Here is a 13,406-nt window from a genome sequence, read left to right as displayed (position 1 = left end):
CAATTAAAAAACAGAAAAGCAAAGAAATAAACTGACATAAAATATGTTGGGATAAAATTGCAAACAGGCACTTTACTAAAATCTCTGTATAGACCATTGACCCTACTGAAGTATTTTAATGAATGCAATTCATTCTTTCTACCAGGATCTTCCACCTGCAAGACTGCAATACCGCTATCATCCCAGGATCAGTAATATTGCCAGGTTCTGCTCAGCTCACAGCCAAAAGACCACAGAATGTTGTGGCTTCTAAAAAATCAACCAAAATGATTCAAAGAGACTTAATATTTCACTAGATAAAATTTTATTTTTTGATAAAAAAAAAAGATAGAACCAGATGCAACTTTTAAATGAAATCATTTATTAAACCCATCTGTTTTATAGGAGGTATATATATATTTTATCATTAAGACAACTTCAATGAAATGACTATCTACAAAAATGGCTTTGATTGTTTTATTTTCATGTCACCATACATGAACAAATGAATTTTTATGTCTTATGAAAACATTTTACTCAGTATCAAAAATGTACACATTTTAATAACCATTACTATGCTCCTAAGGGATTTTTACATTTAACTTCAAAAATAAGTCATTTTATTGCTGTATATGTTACAGCATAAGCTTAAATCATCCTATACATAATAAAAGTATTGTGTAGGTATACAGGAAGCTTTTCATGTTGTCACATGCCTTCATGTTCGAGACACAGAAGTGGGGCATTTGCTTTTTGCCTTTTTTTTTTTTTAAACACAAAGGCTAAAACATGTACTGATGTGAGCACAAAGCAACATTTAAAAAACAAAACAAAACAAAACCAGTCTGAATGGCACAAGAGTTAGCATTTTTATAAATTAACAGCCAGAGTTCCTGATTATGGAAAGAGATACACGAGATTCCAGTACTTCCCTTAGGGCTTTGCTCTCTGGAAGAATACCTGTTAAAAATTTATAAAAAAAAAAATCTTTTAAGACAGAGGGAGTACAATTTAACCATTCCATATCTCAGAATTGTAAGACAGTTAGATACATTTAATTTTCTTTAACATACTGAACCACTGATCTCAAGGGTGTGACTTGGGCTATTTTGATTACACTCCTCAAAACCTCCCAAATGAAGCATATCGACATTCTCTGCAAGTACAAACATCACCTTTTTGCTGTTTCAGCTAAACAAACAGCACAAGCCACACAAATACCAAGCTACTGAGGATATATAACAAGGTGCTGAGGATAAGTGACCATTCTACAGATGTAGTTATTTGGAAAGAAGGAGCAATTAAAAAAAATTACTTTTATTACTTGGAAATTCACAGTACCTAAAAGCTATGAAATCATTTTAGTCTGAAGTTGGAGCAATCAATATTTCAAACTTTCTTCAGGTCACTACCATGACTGAATTATGTGACAAAATTCAGATTGAATTAAAGACTATTTAAAGAAACAAAAAATCCTTACCTTTAAATAATTTTTAAAAACTTTAGCATCAGGCTGCTGAAGTGCTTGACAGAATTCCTGTAAGAGAAAATAATGAAATACTAAATAGGTAAAAGGAAGAAAACAACCTGAGCTATTTTAGGAGTATATAAAAAAAATCTTTTACGTAAGCCATCGGTGTGTGTTTGTATCTTCTCTAATGGGTAACAAAAAAACAAAACAAAACAAAAAAGCATGTTATGACTAAAAAAATTCGTAATAGGCTATAAGACGATGACAAAATGCATTCTGGGGTGAAAGAAGTTTAAGTTTTCAAATACAGGGTATCAAGTTCACACTTAGCTGAATATAGAGAAGCAGGACTATCTAAGAGGACTGCAATCAAGGAGATTCTAAACAAACTTTTCCAGTAACTTTTGGTGGCTTGAAATAAATACTTCAGATAAACATTTACACCTAAAGTAGTATACACACCCTGAATTGCATTAGATTACAGCAAAACATGTCTGTCACTGTTGAAAAAAAATTATAACCTTAGATCAAAAAACAACACTGGGGCAAATGAATAATACTTGATCTTCACATATTTTTAATGCTACTTAAAAGCTATACAATTTAAGCCTTATGAGTACAATTATATCCTAAAGCAGCAAACCTCATTACTACAGTTTCCATATTTGTCACAATTAAAATCTTGTCAGTCAACAGCTAATGATTCCTTCCCAATAACACAGGATGCTTCCATGTGGCTAGCAATGCTTAATACTGAGACCATAGTCAGGTGTGAAAGATTTCACTTCTGAGAACCCTCTTAAACTATCTACCACTCCGAAGTAAGGGGCAGGGGGAACCCTGTGTTGTGCAGCACTTTGACAGTAGAACCAGAGATGTGGCTTGAATTTCCATAGTGATGAATACGACCTTTATTTTTACACTTCTTTTTATACTTTTTTTTATACATTCGATATTGTCACTCAACTTTTGAGTTCTTGCCATAAGTATTCTGATACATTTTAACTTGAGGGAAGAAGTATTTGAATTAAAGTAGAAATATGGCTTAGACATGCACTGGACTCTTTCCTGCAAGGTATTCTTGCAGTGACTTCACTCTTTACAGTAAATGAATCATTCTAATATTACATATCAAAATATTTTTTATTGAGGGGCAGTAGGAGACTAATTTTGCCTGTATATTTTTTGCTCCCATTTAGAATTTCTGCTAGTTAGAATTTTCCAAGTGTTCTTTTAGGAATTCCTACCTGAATTATTTCAGGAGCTACTTGCAAAGAAGGCAGATATTCTTGCTGAAGATACTGTATGCATTCAGGACCCTAAAGAAAAGCAGTACACAACTTGTTCAAGTATATTTTCATATATACTTTTGGGAACTCATAGGCTTACACTGTTGAAAAAAGATGGTCTATTTGACTATTTTACATAGAAGGGGTGCATATCAAATACCAAATGTTCACATTATTCTCAGTTGCAGCGAAGGGAAAGATTTATCTCAGCCTTGGCATTAAGAATTCCACATTTCAGTACCTTTTGTTACACAGAAGAAAAGGTTTTGAGAAATTGCGCTGAAATAAGAACTACAAAACAGCCGGTCAGTTTCTTGTAACACTGACCATGTAATTTAAGGTAGACAAACAGTATAAAATGGTACAACTCCCAAACCTTTGAGAGAAGCAGACAGGTCTGTTTTGTCTAATATATTAGTATTTGTTTGTTTTCTTCAACTGCATTTATCAAATGCCTCTCACTACAAGAGGTTTTACTGTACAGTGGTATACAAACAAGACCCAATACCTCTACAAGAGGAAAACAAATCAACTTTTTTTTTTTTTCATTCAGGCATAAGTTAACCCTAGAATTGGAACCTGGTATACAGTTCACATGAGGCGTAGAAAAAAGGATTTCAGATCATTCTGCTATAGTTGCATTGGTAGTGTTAATAAAAACAGTATTTGCAATAGGAAGCATTTCATTTACCAAAGCTCCATTTCCTACAGATTTGTCTCTCCTCACTGCTTTTAGGCATAAAGCACAAACTCAGGTCTCCTCAATTAAAACACAATCTCTTCTCTGCCAGTTTACACAAAAAAATTAAGAAGTTATTTATATTTGTGACTTTTTTACTTGCGTTTGACAGAAGGAGAAAAGTCAGCCAGCAGTTTCAAGGGTGTAGCAGAAACAGTAACATGGACACAGAAACTGCTTGCTTTCCCATTAAAATGGAAACATGCTAAAATGTTTTAATTGTTAACCAATGCAAAATTCATTTTTTCCCCCTAAGTGTTTTTCAATCAAGTCCCTTAGATTCTGAAAGATGCCTTTAGTTTTTGCCAAAGTACTCTATAGTACATCTCTAATTGTCCTTTTACGTCAGTTTAAGTACTATACTGAAAAGCAAAAGAATGACAATTCTTCAACTAAATCCAGTAACAACCAAGTGAGTAGATTTTTCTCCTTAATGAAAGGTCAATATTTTGCTGTAAACTGTCAAGAGTTTGGATTCTATATTCCTATATAATATCATAGCCATCCTATTAACTCTTGAGGATGAATTACTATTTTATTTTTATATATGTATTTCTAGAAATTGATAAAAGCACTAGAGAAGCCTGTAAGTGTTATTCTCTGCAAAGTATTATGAAGCTTACCCTTTTGAGATGAATTGTTTTTAATGTCACTGCACATTCTGATAAAGCCTGTAATATAATGAATAACATTAGACTATTCAATTAGCCTTTTGGTTAAGTATTTAAATCCAAAGAAGCTAACAAGGCCCAAAACAAGGGCTAGTTCAAGCCATTATCACTGCCCTTTCCCTCACACAATGCTAACTGAACTTTAACCATTACTTCCAGTTTTTGCTCCGCTCTAACCAGAACAATCTGTCACAGCTAAAACCAAGATGAATTACATAACAGACATCTACATTTGTTCACTTTCACTGAAATTAATTCATAAATAATACAGGTCAATGTTAAACACTCAAACCTGCAATTCTCTAGCTTCACTTTAAATATAGATGAGCTACAGAATACAGTACCACACTCCCAAAAATTAGCATCCCAGTACTCCATTAAAAAACATAAGAGCTTTTGTTTGTGAGACAAGCCAATCTTTGATACCACATGGGCATGTTATTTATCTGTCCCATACAAATGAAAGTAAAAATTCTGTAATACACACCAATACTGTCTGAGCATCTGCTAAGTCAAATGTTTGCTTTAAAGGTGCTAAGAAACATGCAGGGACAATGTGCTTGTAGACAAAGTCTGCAAAACCTACTGGTCCATCTTTGCCTCCTGAAAAGAAAAATAACATTCCATATTTTATTCTTGCTCATGATTAGTAGCAGCTAGAAAGGAATTATTAAAAGACAGTCTTACCCCAAAGCTCCACCAACTTAGAAAGAATAATGAAACAAGTCTTCTGTGCAATAGGATCTGGGTAATCCACTGCTCCTTGAATGACAGTGAACAACACACGCTCCACATTCTGTGCACCTTAAATAGATTTAAAATAAGCTTGTTATTTAAGACTGCAGCCTAAGACATTTCCGTACTTTCACACTATTGTATATCAGAAAAATACCATACTGGAAGATATGTTTCAACTTAAAAATACTGTGCAAATACCGTTCAACTGTGCAAAAATAGTTTTTTTGCCCAGATGTCTCATATTTTTGGGAAGCTTCCCCCATGATGCAAAACCGCTCTTTTAGGCTATAATCCATTCCTTTTGATGATTTTAATATTTTGTTTTCTTTACTGGTCTTTAATACACACTAAGGTGAAGGGGTGCACTGACTTTTTTTTTTCTTTTTACAAATACAAGTTTTCTTCTGTCTAAACCTGCTACAGTTAAGTTCTGCTGAGTTTTAATTAAGTAGCTCACATGCCTTCTAGCATATGCACAGATATTTTTATCATACTTCAAACTTCTGTGCTGCTTCCATACTTATTCCTGTTCAGTTCCTTTAAAATGTCTTAGCTGATCACAAATGCCTCATATGCCTCTTTCAAGAATGCTCTTGCTACTTTAACACCACTGTTTCCTTTCCCACAGGTATTACCCAAGCATTTTAGGGATGGGGGAAGGAGATCTGAGCTCCATCTATTAGATGAGTCAATTTAAAGCTTTTAAAATCCCTAGAGATTTTGACTGAATACAGATTGAAAGAATTACTTAGTAAAGAATCAAGTAACTGAATATTTGACTTTGAATTCCTGTTATGAAAAGCAATAATTTACATTTCAGCGCTAATGGTGGGGAAAACCTGGTAACTACATATTTAAGAAGTCAAATGATGCCTTTTACCATAGACGACAAGATCAGGTGATAGTAACAAAAGAAATTATGGAAGAAATTATTGATGTGTATTTCAGAAAGTGAATAATACAGGATGAGCTAAGAATACTAGCAGCTGTGAGTGGTCTTGTCCAACAGTTTGAACATTCATACCAGTTTTGAACATTGCTATCCATTTTGAAATGCCTTTCTACAGGAAAATATTTTATGAGCTCTGATTTGCAAATCAAATACAATGTTGCATGAGACACTATTCTTCTCCTTACAAGTTGGAAAAAATAAATATCAATATTGCTTACATATGACCACTAGGAAGAATACGTCAATTATAGTTGGATTTTACAAACCCAAACTCTTGCTTAAACAGAAAAAGTTAAACACAGCATTTAGTCTGCTCCATCTTAACATAGTTAATGGTTCTTTACAGGAACTAGGCTAATGATTTTAGTAGACAAATTTGTGGTTGTATTAGATGAGAACAGTTCAGTTTCTCAAAGGATTGCAGTGGGGTTACTTTACCTTGATTAGCTATGACTTCACTCATTCCACTGCCGGTTACTGTCTGCAGAAAAGCAAAGTAACTCCTCCGTAACATCTGTTTTTCTAAAGCAGCAGACTGGTCATTTTCTTCTGCTGGAAGGAGCAACACTTCAAAAATAGCATGAAGTAGTGGCATAAACATCTGTTGCAGAAAAGGTGAAACCTGTGTCTGTGGAGATTGGAAGAGGGTATCAACTCATGCAGTTACATCAGCTGAACATTTGGAAATTAAAACTTAAGGGTGCATTATATTTCTCAGCTTGATTCAGTTTTAAAGTTAATATTTTAATGCACCAACTGTATATAACAAAGTGAGTCACATCAGGTTCACCATGAATGCTACCATACCTGACTTGCACATCACCTAAAGTCTTTCATACAAAAATATCTAATTACTCATCTAGTCTCATTCTGTGTAGAAACAGAAGCTTTTTCAGCATTTCTCATTCTTCTGTTGAGGCAAACACTATTTCGAATTCCCTAAAATACAAAGATGTACTATTGTAAAGTCATTGTAGTTATAAAAAAATGCATCTCGGAGACACTAAAATTGACAGCAGGTCACTTTTTGTAGTACTTATCTTTAAAGATTGCTTAAACAAAAAAGTTTTCCTAAACTGACAAACTATTGGCATTACAGAATAAGTTTGCTCTGTATTTCCTACTTGCAGTCAGAAATATAGTACTAAAGTTGTTGAACAATTGAGTTGAAAAAGTAAAGAATCCCACGGGATTGCTATTCAGCCACACCTTAGAGTTCCATAAAGAGGCAATGCAGATGTCCATTTCTTAATATTTAAGCTAGTTACAGTGAAGAGATGATTAAAGATAAAAAAATCTTGAAAGCATTCAAGGTGAGCCTCACAAAGCTAGAATCCTTATTTTAACACATTCTTATAAAGAATGCCACAGTACCATAAAGTTAGACATGATACCTGAACATGGTATTTGTCCAGTCTTGCTCCTGCAACCTTAGTTTGTCTAAGGTGAAGAGGACAATTATTATCTGTTGTTATCTCGAAATGCTTGTAGGAGCACTTGTGAAAAGGACTATAGAGTATTGAAAGTATTTGAGAGACTAGGGAGGAAGACTTATGTTTTCAAAGTCCCTTCACTGTCCACTCTGTAGAAAGATATTCCAACCAGAGGCCCAGATGCCAGATTTATCCAGGTATATTATGGTTCTGTTCTACTGTTCACAAAGTGCATTTCTCTTCACTTTTAGCAATTTTATTTTTGCATTCTGCCGAAAGACTCATTCAAGTCCCTTTAAAGGGCTTCTTGACCTTTTCATACAGCAATCAGTTTGCCATCCTACTCATAACTGCACAACATTCTTGTGGCAGCTCTATGAAGTGAGCCAGGAGTTAACAGGTTAGTAACTTAACATTGCAATGCCTTTGCATTTAGACTGTTTGAAACTAGGACTAGGTAGCTCTCAAAAGCTTTACTTCAAGATCCTTTGCTATAAAATCAGCTGATGATCCACTCACAGAATCACAGAATCACAGAATCACTGAGGTTGGAAGGGACCTCTGGAGATCATCTAGTCCAACCCCCCTGCTCAAGCAGGGTCACCTAGAGCACATTGCACAGGATTGCATCCAGGCGCATTTTGAATATCTCCAGAGAAGGAGACTCCACCACCTCTCGGGGCAACCTGTTCCAGTGCTCTGTCACCCTCACAGTGAAAAAGTTTTTCCTCATGTTAAGATGGAAGTGTCTGTGTTTCAGTTTGTGCCCATTGCCTCGCGTCCTGTCGCTCGGCACCACTGAAAAGAGTCTGGCCCCATCCTCTCGACACCCTCCCTTCAGATACTTGTACACATTGATAAGATCTCCTCTCAGCCTTCTCTTCTCCAAGCTAAACAGGCCAAGCTCTCTCAGCCTTTCCTCATAAGAGAGATGCTCCAGTCCCCTAATCATCTTTGTGGCCCTTCGCTGGACTTGCTCCAGTAGTGCCACATCCCTCTTGTACTGGGGAGCCCAGAACTGGACGCAGTACTCCAGATGTGGCCTCACCAGGGCTGAGTAGAGGGGGAGAATCACCTCCCTCGACCTGCTGGCAACACTCTTTCTGATGCAGCCCAGGATACCATTGGCCTTCTTGGCCACAAGGGCACATTGCTGCCTCATACTTAACTTGGTGTCCACCAGCACTCCCAGGTCCTTCTCAGCAGAGCTGCTTTCCAGCAGGTCAACCCCCAACCTGTACTGCTGCATGGGGTTATTCCTCCCCAGGTGCAGGACCCTGCACTTCCCTTTGTTGAATTTCATGAGGTTCCTCTCTGCCCAGCTCTCCAGCCTGTCCAAGTCTCTTTGAATGGCAGCACAGCCCTCTGGCGTATCGGCCACTCCTCCCAGTTTTGTATCGTCAGCAAACTTGCTGAGGGTGCACTCTGTGCCTTCATCCAGGTCATTGACGAAGAAGTTGAACAAGACTGGACCCAGGACTGACCCCTGGGGGACACCGCTAGCTACAGGCCTCCAACTAGACTCTGTGCCACTGAGCACAACTCTCTGAGCTCTGCCAATCAGCCAGTTCTCAATCCACCTCACTGTCCACTCATCTAACCCACACTTCCTGAGCTTGTCTATGAGGATGCTATGGGAGACAGTGTCAAAAGCCTTGCTGAAGTCTAGGTAGACAACATCCACTGCTCTCCCCTCATCTACCCAGCCAGTCATTCCATCATAGAAGGCTATCAGATTGGTTAGGCATGATTTCCCCTTGGTGAAGCCATGCTGACTACTCCTGATCACCTTCTTTTCCTCCACATGCGTGGAGATGGCTTCCAGGATGAGCTGCTCCATCACCTTTCCAGGGATGGAGGTGAGGCTGACTGGCCTGTAGTTCCCTGGGTCCTCCTACTTAATATGTACCTCATGCCTCTGTTTCAAGAACTCCAAAGTCTTTCCAAGGTTTAAAAACCTCCATATTTGTCGACCTGTTTTGTATAATACTGCATTAAGCCTCAGTGTATGTTTTTGTGTAAGAATACTGCATCAAGTTCTTGTAAATCAGTGTTTCTCCCTATACGCACATCAAGTGCTTCTATATACCTAACCATAAATCTCATTATAAGAAATGAGAAAAAGTACTTCAAAACTTAGCATACAGTTGGAATTATTAGCTTAGCACTTTTTTGAGCATGAAGTTAATTGTGCCAATAAAAAGAATAACATTTTGCTGTAGGTAGTATTTTAAGTATTAAAACAAAAATCTAGAAAGAATGCAAGTTTGAGACTAATCATAAAGAAAAACACTCATTTAACCGATGCGAGTCCAGCCATGTATGACTGTGGGAGAAGACTGTTTCCTAGTCAGATTCTTATTTATTAACAGTGAGGTAAGGTTCTGACACATTCCACCCTCTTCTCTGTACTCAGAAAACAGCTATTCAGCAATGCTCTGACTCCCAAAAGCTTATGCAATATCATACCTTAAACTTAGCTGTTATTTGGTTTATAAGAGGAATGAATTCTTGAAGGTCTTTTGCTTCACAATCTTTGAGCATATGTTCGGAAGCAGAAGGAATGAATGGAAGAACTTCTTCCTCTAGGCAAATAATCATGCGGTGAAGGAAAGTGCGGACACCACTTCTCAGAACTTCCTTCTGTAATGGACAACTGAGAGCTGGCAAAAATGTCTGTAAGCAGTCCAAATATACTTCAGAGCAGCCACACTGTTTTACAGTCTGCTTATTGCTGAAGGCCTTGCTGGTTCGGCTGAAAAAGCAATACACCAAGTTTATATAAGTTCACATTCCAGTATGATGGGGTAGCAATAACATCTAGAATAACGTATGCTTTAAAACCCATGTACTAAACTAAAATATTACATTTCATGAGATGTGAGACAAACACTGGAAGTAACAATTATTTGATATGAAGTAGCTATACTTTGGTAGCTTTTGGAGATTTAACTCTAACAATTCACAAACAACATACTATCAAAACAGCTCCATAGAGCTCTTTGAGGAAGCTATTTCATGAGGAAAGAAATAGATGTCAGTTTGTTATAGACTTGCTCAATATTCTCTTTATCTACATCTCTAACAGCCTTTTCTAAGAGGGCTTAACTCATTTTCTGGGCTACTATGAAAAATTCCACAACCACTAAAAGTTTTCTAAGTCAATAAAGAACAGGTAGAAACTCAATCCCTCCTCGCTAGAAATTTTTTACACTTTCCTTTTACTCAAACTAGAAATGCTGTACCTACCTAGCAAACCCAACAGCATGATTCAGGCAGTCTGCCAGTGCCATCTGTCTGTCCTCATCTTGTGCCATCATCAGTTTTTCTAACAATACTTTAAACTTCTCCATCAGTGGAGTCAACAAATTTCTCATTAGAACCTGTTTTCTTTCTGCGGAATATTCACTATTAACTATTAATACTCCAGCCGTTTCATAAATGAACAGTTGATCATCACTGCTTAAGAGAGCCTGGTAACCATTTTCCTAGAATGGAAGATAATAGGCATAAATTGCTAAATGCATTCTTATGGAGGTCTTCTGATAAAAATTTAAAGATCCTACTTTTTCTTTAATCACTGCATAAGCAATCTCTACAGAACAGTTACAACAGTTTTGATCTTTTCCTGCTTAAGTAGAAACATCAAAAACTCATAAAACATAAGAGGAACAACTATTTCTATACAGTTCACAGGAATTATCTTCTATATACCCATCTCTAGCCTACACTCCTAGAAATTCAAGTGAGCAATGTTATTAAAATTAGGTACAAATGGATGCATGCGAGCGATCTCACACGAAAAAAGCAAGAGAATTATTTGTGTTTAAATACGTTAGCATACTAAACTCAATTCAGTAAGTATTCTGGCACACTGATGAATAAGTTCAAGCCTTATTTATTACAAAAAAAATGCTTTAAGTACTCACAGGAGGAGAAAGTTCCAATAGGTCTTGTATTCTGTTCAAAACATCTTCAATAAAGGGATTCATTTGCTTACTGAAGTAAAACATAAATATGTAACACTGTTTAAAATTGTATGTGTTTTTACAGAAATCTTGGCATTTTCTTTAAGTCGTAAAGCTTGCTGCTAAACTATCTTTTCAATATAGAAGTCACCTTTTAAAATCAAAGCATTGTTGTAGAAATACCTGGGTTATGGATATGGTGCTTGTGGTAGGCCTAATAGGTACATGGCACAGTGGGAAATCAATATTTCTTTCTTTCTCTCATTCTTTTATAAAACATGCACAAATAGCCTCACTCCTCTGAGTGAAGTACTTTCATTAACAGCTGAAAAAAGGATCCTTCTGAAACCTGAACTGTCTTGCAGCTTCTCCTGCCTCTACATTCAAATACATGCCTGTGAAATCAGTTCAATAGGACGAAGTTGTTTGAAGGGCTTTAACAGACCGAGTAAACTCCAGCTGTATAAGTTTTCTAAATATTCAGAATCTGGTTGGGAGGGTAAGTTACTATTGTGAGTTTCCAGATCTGTGCACTCTCAGCTGTGCTCACTGAACTGAGGAAAAGTAGGACAAACATTTATACCGTTCAGTCTTAACGTCTAATAAAAATAAGCTGAGCATGTGCATTCAAGTTCTTTATTCTATGACAGATTTTTTCCAGTGTTACCTTGGTATTTCAAAATAGGACATCTCTGTTAGAACACTGTTTTGATGTATTACTTCACTGCAGTTCATTTAAAGCCCAGCCTGTTCCAATGATACTGTAATGCACTGAATTCACCATATATAGCCCTTCTGTACAATCTGAATGCAACATTTGTAATAGTTTTTACTCACTTAAGAGACTTGACAAATCTGGAAAAGAGGTAAGCTGTTCGGCTTCGCACTTTTGGACTTGTATGGCGAAGACCACGGTGATCTAAAAATGCCATCTGCAATCAAAAAAGTATTGCAGTCTTACAATCCCTGAACAAGGCTGGAAAAGCTAATCATTCAACAATTTAAGAAAGCCAGCTTCCTTAGTGACTTTCAGAAAAGGAAAAAAGTTCTTTAATTTCAAGAGAAGTCATACCTAGTTGAAAGTGTAAATGAGGTGGAACTTACGAGAACAGTTGGAATGTGCTGAGGTTCAACAGCAAAGAATTTTTCATATCTAACCACTGTTTCAAAGAATTCCAGGGTCACTGATGTATGTTGATAGGCACTAACACCAGAAGTCACCAGCTACAGATAAAAGCATTAACAAGTTAGCACTTTAACCATTTATAGCATTAAACTACAATTTAGATGACATACCAATAATTAAGATGAACCAAACTGGAATGTTTTAGTCTTTACTAGCATTTTTAAATAGCTCCCACATCACACATACTTACTGTTCTCATCATATCTTGCAAAGCCGTAGCTTTTGTAACATCACCAGAGAAATGAGCACCATGAGATACAGGAAGAGCCTCAGCCAACATATACAGTAGTCTTATTGCTACTTCTACTTCCATAAAGCGTGTAGTCTGCCAATTCCTAGACAAGGAATAGGAAGATCATATTAGTTAACAGCAGCTTTTGAAATAATCATCACTTCTACAAGGTGATTATATTACTCTTTGCTTTCAAATATTCTCCAGATACATAGCATAAAAAGGACAGATTGATTTTAACTATGCAAACACACACTCTGAGACCTAGGCAATATTTCAGGATGCTTTTGAAAGACCTCATACATAGATTTAGCTCTTTTCCATCAGAGCAGTACTGATTTCTCTTTACCAGTTTCAACTTGAACGCTACAGATTTCTCCAGATGCCTTTTTTAGGTATGAAAACAGCCTACTTTGATGTGTGGATGAGCCATTCAACTTTAGTTCATTCAGCCACTGACAACACTATTCCTGTTTGTATATATACAGCCCTCCTCCTAGTTAGGCACCTGGTAATAATGTTATTTTATTTACATACACAGGTTTTAGGATTGGTTCTGTCCCTTTTTACAAAAATACTTCACTGCTGCTTCTTTTCCTCCATCCAACTTTGTTCCTCTGCTAGCAGTAACATATAAAATTACTTTCTACATGTCACATGCATTCCCTTGAGGTGTAAAGTAAACAAATGCATCTGTCCAAGTGGCTGTTGTTGTACAGATAAGTGACAGATCAAGAGACATCTCCGG

At 36.6% G+C, this 13,406-nt stretch overlaps 1 protein-coding gene across 9 annotated transcripts in view; it reads right to left on the bottom strand.

Annotated features, from left to right (window-relative positions):
* Positions 1 to 340: 340 nt before the first annotated feature.
* Positions 341 to 13,406, bottom strand: part of XPOT (exportin for tRNA) — a 30,174-nt gene continuing 17,108 nt past the window's right edge. For 7 of the 9 annotated variants that reach the window (XM_026070046.1, XM_026070044.1, XM_026070038.1 and 4 more), the window contains 13 exons: positions 12,617 to 12,761; positions 12,345 to 12,464; positions 12,078 to 12,172; positions 11,202 to 11,271; positions 10,522 to 10,760; positions 9,742 to 10,027; positions 6,278 to 6,467; positions 4,837 to 4,953; positions 4,637 to 4,752; positions 4,102 to 4,149; positions 2,698 to 2,769; positions 1,460 to 1,516; positions 341 to 939 (listed from right to left, as the gene is read on the bottom strand). In XM_026070046.1, coding sequence (XP_025925831.1) covers positions 913 to 939; positions 1,460 to 1,516; positions 2,698 to 2,769; positions 4,102 to 4,149; positions 4,637 to 4,752; positions 4,837 to 4,953; positions 6,278 to 6,467; positions 9,742 to 10,027; positions 10,522 to 10,760; positions 11,202 to 11,271; positions 12,078 to 12,172; positions 12,345 to 12,464; positions 12,617 to 12,761 — 1,582 coding nt within the window. In that variant the 3' untranslated portion in view covers positions 341 to 912. The remainder of the gene's footprint in view (positions 940 to 1,459; positions 1,517 to 2,697; positions 2,770 to 4,101; positions 4,150 to 4,636; positions 4,753 to 4,836; positions 4,954 to 6,277; positions 6,468 to 9,741; positions 10,028 to 10,521; positions 10,761 to 11,201; positions 11,272 to 12,077; positions 12,173 to 12,344; positions 12,465 to 12,616; positions 12,762 to 13,406) is intronic. The other 2 variants (XM_026070043.1, XM_026070045.1) reach the window with 2 other exon arrangements.

The sequence above is a fragment of the Apteryx rowi genome, unplaced genomic scaffold (assembly GCF_003343035.1).
Source record: "Apteryx rowi isolate R43461 unplaced genomic scaffold, aptRow1 scaffold_302, whole genome shotgun sequence".
Classification (NCBI taxonomy): domain Eukaryota; kingdom Metazoa; phylum Chordata; class Aves; order Apterygiformes; family Apterygidae; genus Apteryx; species Apteryx rowi.
Note: the sequence above shows the minus strand (reverse complement) of the source record. Positions and strands in the feature narration are given on the sequence as shown.